General features: G+C 51.9%; 1 protein-coding gene across 4 annotated transcripts in view; it reads left to right on the top strand.

Annotated features, from left to right (window-relative positions):
• Positions 1 to 5,394, top strand: part of PRKAG2 (protein kinase AMP-activated non-catalytic subunit gamma 2) — a 321,791-nt gene that overhangs the window by 193,840 nt on the left and 122,557 nt on the right. For 3 of the 4 annotated variants that reach the window (XM_031936094.1, XM_031936093.1, XM_031936095.1), the window contains one exon: positions 3,646 to 3,863. In XM_031936094.1, coding sequence (XP_031791954.1) covers positions 3,646 to 3,863 — 218 coding nt within the window. Of the gene's footprint in view, positions 1 to 3,645; positions 3,864 to 5,394 lie in introns of those variants that run through there. The other variant, XM_023225535.3, reaches the window with a different exon arrangement.

Below are 5,394 nucleotides of genomic sequence, written 5' to 3'. Positions count from 1 at the left end.
TTTTTGAGGCATAGTCTCCCTCTGTCACCCAGGCTGGAATGGAATGCAGTGGTGCAATCTTGGCTCACTGCAACCTCCGCCTCCTGGGTTCAAGCGATTCTCCTGCCTCAGCCTCTGGAGTGGCTGAGACTACAGTCACGCGCCACAATGCCTGCCTAATATTTATAGTTTTAATAGAGATTGGGGTTTGCCATGTTGGTCAGGCTGGTCTTGAACTCCTAACCTGAGGTGATCCACCCGCCTCAGCATCCCAAATGCTGAGATTATAGGCATGAGCCACTGCACCTGGCCTCTATTTTTCAAAAGAGTTTGGGGCTTTGTTGTGAGGGCCTTTTACATTTTAAGTTTCGGGTCCTAACCATCTCCTGCTTCCACCCAGAGCTGCCTCCCAAGTGCCAGCCCGGGGCTTCCAGAGGGCTTTCCACTCACACTGCTCAGTCTCCTGAAGGGACTCCCTGGAAAACAGGGCTCCTTCTCTAATAGGTAACTTCCTAAACCTCCCCCCAACACACAAAACAAAACATGCACCCCGCTCTCCACAGAGGGAGAGCAGATCACGCTGACCTGAGCCGGCCCTCTCACTGTTCTTTCTGATCCTTGCCTGGTGGCAGCAGGCATTTGCCAGACCCCTTGGCTCAGGACAGCACTGGGTGCCATGGGGCCCAGAGAGCGTGGCAGGACTCCCGTCCCCAAGACAGACGGTAGATCTTGGTGGGGAGAGGGGACTTACATACTTTTATATTTGGTTTGAACGTTAAACAGTTTGTCATTAAGTGGTAACATACGGGACAGTGAAAAGGCTTTGTGAGTTCGGTGACACGAGGGACAGGAGGACAGGTCCTTCCCCATGAGGATGGAGCAGGAGGGGCACAAGTGGGTCTGGAAGCTGTGAGGAGGAGGAACCCAGCAGAGGTGCCTGGGGAGGGCGAACCAGGCCTGCAGCTCTGTAGGTGACCCAGCCTCCTCCAGACAGAAGCAGTGACTGGTGGCTCTTGGGCCTGATAAAAGGAAAACTTCTGCCAAATTACATTTAAAGGAGTTTAATTGAGCAATGAACGATTCGCAAATCGAGCAGCCGTCTGAGCCAGAGTAGACTCAGAGACCCCAGCTCAGCCATGTGGTGGAAGAAGATTTATGGACAGAGAAAGGAAAGTGACCACAGAAAACGGGAGTAAGGCACAGAAACAGCTGGATTGGTTACAGCTCAGCGTTTGTCTTACTTGAACACAGTTGGAGCAGTTGGCTACATGTGATTGCCAAAACTCAGTGACTGGCACACATGTAGGCTACCGTCTGTTTACACCGGCACCTGTTACAATTCACAATGTACAGAAAACCCTTTGGGCCAAACTGAAAATATTTACGGAGTCAGCTCCAGGCTAAATGTCATCTAACAGGCCATGTCCACTGGCATCTTTGGTTTGACTTGCGTAATTCAAAATTTATTTGTAAAGTTTTTCTACCTGTAAGATGTAAGATATCAGACGATGAGTGTGGCGGCTCACGCCTGCAATCCCAGCACTTTGGGAGGCCGAGGCAGGCAGATCACTTGAGGTCAGGAGTTCAAGGGCAGCCTGCCCAACATGGTCAAACCCCAGGTCTACTAAAAATATTTTTTAAAAATTAGCCAGGCCTGGTGGCAGGTGCCTGTGATCCCGGCTATGCGGGATGCTGAGGCAGGAGAATCACTTGAACCCGGGAGGCAGAGGTTGCAGTGAGCTGAGATCACACCACTGCACTCCAGCCTAGGAGACAAGAGTGAAAACTCTGTCTCAAAAAAAAAAGATTTGCGATATCAGACCCAAAGCCCGATTCTGCTTCTCTGAGAACACAATCCATGATTGTACCAGTCTCCTCAGGCTGCTATAACAAAGTGCCACCTACTGAGTGGCTCAAAACAACTAAAATTTAGCCCCGTCCTGAAGGCCAGAAGTTCAAAATCAAGGTGTTGGCAGCACCACACTCCCTCCGAAACTTGTAGGGGAGGATTCCTCTTTGCCTCGCCCTGGCTTCTGGGGTTGCCAGCAATCCCTAGCGCGCCTTGGCTGCCGCGGCATTGCTCCGATCTCTGCCTCTGCCGGCACGAGGCCTTCCCTCTGGGTACCAGTTTCTGTGTCTCTTCTCTTCTTATAAGGACACAGTCATGTTGCATCAGGGCCCACCCTAGTCCAGCAAAATCTCATCTAGACTTGGTTGATCTGAAAAGACCCTGTTTCCAAATAGGGTCACATTCTGCCTGTGCAATGTGCCATGATTTATTTAACCTCTTCTCGACGGGCCTCTGCGTCTCCAGCTCTGCTTTCAAAAGGAGCATGGTAATGAATAAGGCATACACCCGCCACTTAGCAATGACATAAATAAGTCTGTAGAAGAAATAGACTTGTTTCTGTTAGTTAGAAATAAGTTGAAGTGGACAACGCTTAACTCCCAGAAGATTCATGTCTCCAGTCTTCCTTCAGGCCTCCACTAGCACCATTGCCCCTCCCAGTATTTGCCCCCTCCCTTTTCCTGACCATCTAAATCTGTTTCACTTTTTTAGACCCCATCCCAGTCCCACCCTTTCCCTGAAGTCTTCTTGGGTATTTATCTTCACAGTGAAGTCTTGCCGCTGGGAACTTACAGTGGTGATGTTCGTGTTGCACGTTTTGGTAGGAATAGCACTTCCATCCCCTCCCCCTCCCCCTTCCCCTCCCCCTTCCCTTCCCCTTCCCCTCCCCCCCCCCCCCCCCCCTCCCCACTCCCCCCCCCTTTTCCCTTCCCCCTCCCCTTCTCCCTCCCCCTTCTCAGGTACATGGTCCTGTGGCTTCTGCGGCATTGGCTGGCGTCTCTGCTGCACGCTTTCTGAACTTTCCCATGTTTTACCTCAAAAATATGGCACCACTGCGTTTGCTCTTGGCACCATGCCGGGGAAGGAAGGAGAGGAGATCAAACGATATTTGGCTGAATGGAGGACAATAGCCTCTGGAGGGTGTGTGTAAAAATTCACCAGAAAACTCGGGACTGTGTGAGCACCCCCTTCCCAACGAGGGGTGCCGCCCACAACCGAGGGTGGATAGGGAGGCTTTCTAGACACTGATTCTAGGAGACTAGACATCGGTTTTTAAAGCTTTTCCTCAACATTCAGAATAATTTGGCTTCTTGCCATTTGAGGTTTTGGGCACCAGGAATGGTGAGCCTCCCTCTGCCATGGCTGGACCTCTGACCACCTCTGATGGCCCTTCCTGGAGGCCAGATCTCTGACTGCCCCTGGCATCCCTTCCTGGAGTCTAGATCGCTAACTGCCCCCAATGTCCCTTTGTGGAGGCCGGACCTCTAACTGCCTCTGATGTCCCTTCCTGGAGGCTGGACCTCTGACCACCCCCAATGTCCCTTTCTGGAGGCCGGACCTGTAACTTCCCCTGATGTCCCTTCCTGGAGGCCAGATCTCTGACTGCCCCCTGGCATCCCTTCCTGGAGGCTAGATCGCTAACTGCCTCTGATGTCCCTTCCTGGAGGCCGGACCTCTGACCGCCCCTGACATCCTTTCCTGGAGGCCGGACCTCTGACCGCCCCTGACATCCTTTCCTGGAGGCCGGACCTCTAACTTCCCCTGATGTCCCTTCCTGGAGGCCGGACCTCTGACCGCCCTTGGTGTTTCTTCTGCAGCCTCCGGCCTCTCCTCCTCTCCGTCAACACCCACCCAAGTGACCAAGCAGCACACATTTCCCCTGGAATCCTATAAGCACGAGCCTGAACGGTTGGAGAATCGCATCTATGCTTCGTCTTCCCCTCCGGACACAGGGCAGAGGTTCTGCCCGTCTTCCTTCCAGAGCCCGACCAGGCCTCCACTGGCATCACCGACACACTATGCTCCCTCCAAAGCTGTAAGTCTGGGCCCTTCTGTGGGTGGGGCTGCCGGGTGGCAGAGGGAGGGCAGAGTGGTTATTGCCCCAAGCCACGCAGTCTATCTGCAGCTGAGGCCAAGGCTGTGTGCTCCCGACGTCTTCAGGATATTGTATCATAAATCACAGGCTGAGAGAGAAATGGTGAGGGCGCAATAGCAAATGGAAATAAAAAATAGCTGGGTGTGATGGCTCACACCTGTAGTCCCAGCACTTTGGGAGGCCAAGATAGGCAGATCACTTGAGGCCAGGAGTTCGAGACCAGCCTGGCCAGCATGGCAAAACCCTGTCTCTACCAAAACTGCAAAAATTAGCTGGGTGTGATGGCGTGCACCTGTATCCCAACTACTCAGGAGGCTGAGGCACAAGAATTGCTTGAACCTGGGAGGCAGACACTGCAGTGAGCTGAGATGGCGACACCACACTCCAGCCCCTGTGTGACGGAGCAGACTCTGTCTCAAAAAAAGAGAAAGAAACAAAATGAAAAATGATAACATCTGGGACATGACCGGGAGGAGGTTGTTTCCCCTCGGCTTCTTAAAAATCATTCATTGAAAGTTTTGTTTGAATTTACCTTGATTGGGATACTTCAGTATTTGTAAAATGTCACAGGAAAAGCAAAAAGAAAAAAAAAGTAAAACAAACAGAAGTGTTATTCTAGAGGTTTAAGATTTTGAGTCTGACATCATCAGACTTAGGATGCGCTCTTCGGAAGGGGAGCATTTCACACAGGAGTGGGATGGAGCAACAGACCCGTGCAGCCTCCAGCACTTCCTGAGACCGAGGCAGCGAATCTCCACAGCTTCACTAAGCACTGTCCATTTCAACACAATGGGCCCTACCGAGACCCCAGCTGTCACTGCTGGTTTAATTAGCACAGGTACCCAGTGTTATTCCAGTGCCCAGCAACAATGTGACAGCCACATCCCTGAGTCAACCTGTATGGCTGGAACCACTCCATTCAGTTGTCACATTAGCTTCCTGGAGCATGACATAGTGCCACACACTGGATGGCTTAAAACAATAGAAATTTACTGTCTCACTGGTCCTGGAGGCCAAAAGTCCAAAGTCAAGGTGTTGGCAGGGCTACACTCCCTTCAAAGCCTCTAGGGAGGGTCCTTCCTTGCCTTCTCCAGCTTCAGCTTGTGACAGTGTTACTCCAGTCTCGGTCCCGTTCTCACATCGCCATCTTCCCTTTGTCTTTCTTTGCATCCAAATTTCCTTTTTATAAGAACACAAGGCTGGGCATGGTGGCTCACATCTGTAATCCCAGCACTTTGGAAGGCCAAGGTGGGTGGATCACTTGAGGTCAGGAGTTCGAGACCAGCCTGGCCAGCATGGTGAAACGCTGTCTCTACTAAAAATACAAAAAATTAGCTTGACGTGATGGTGGGCACCTGTAATCCCAGCTACTTGGGGGGCTGAGGCATGAGAATCGCTGGAACCTGGAGGCAGAGGTTGCAGTGAGCTGAGATTGCACCACTGCACTCCAGCCTGAGTGGCAGAGTGAGAC

Source organism: Piliocolobus tephrosceles, chromosome 8 (assembly GCF_002776525.5).
Source record: "Piliocolobus tephrosceles isolate RC106 chromosome 8, ASM277652v3, whole genome shotgun sequence".
NCBI classification, from domain to species: Eukaryota; Metazoa; Chordata; class Mammalia; order Primates; family Cercopithecidae; genus Piliocolobus; species Piliocolobus tephrosceles.
This window is presented reverse-complemented; position numbering and strand designations above follow the sequence as displayed.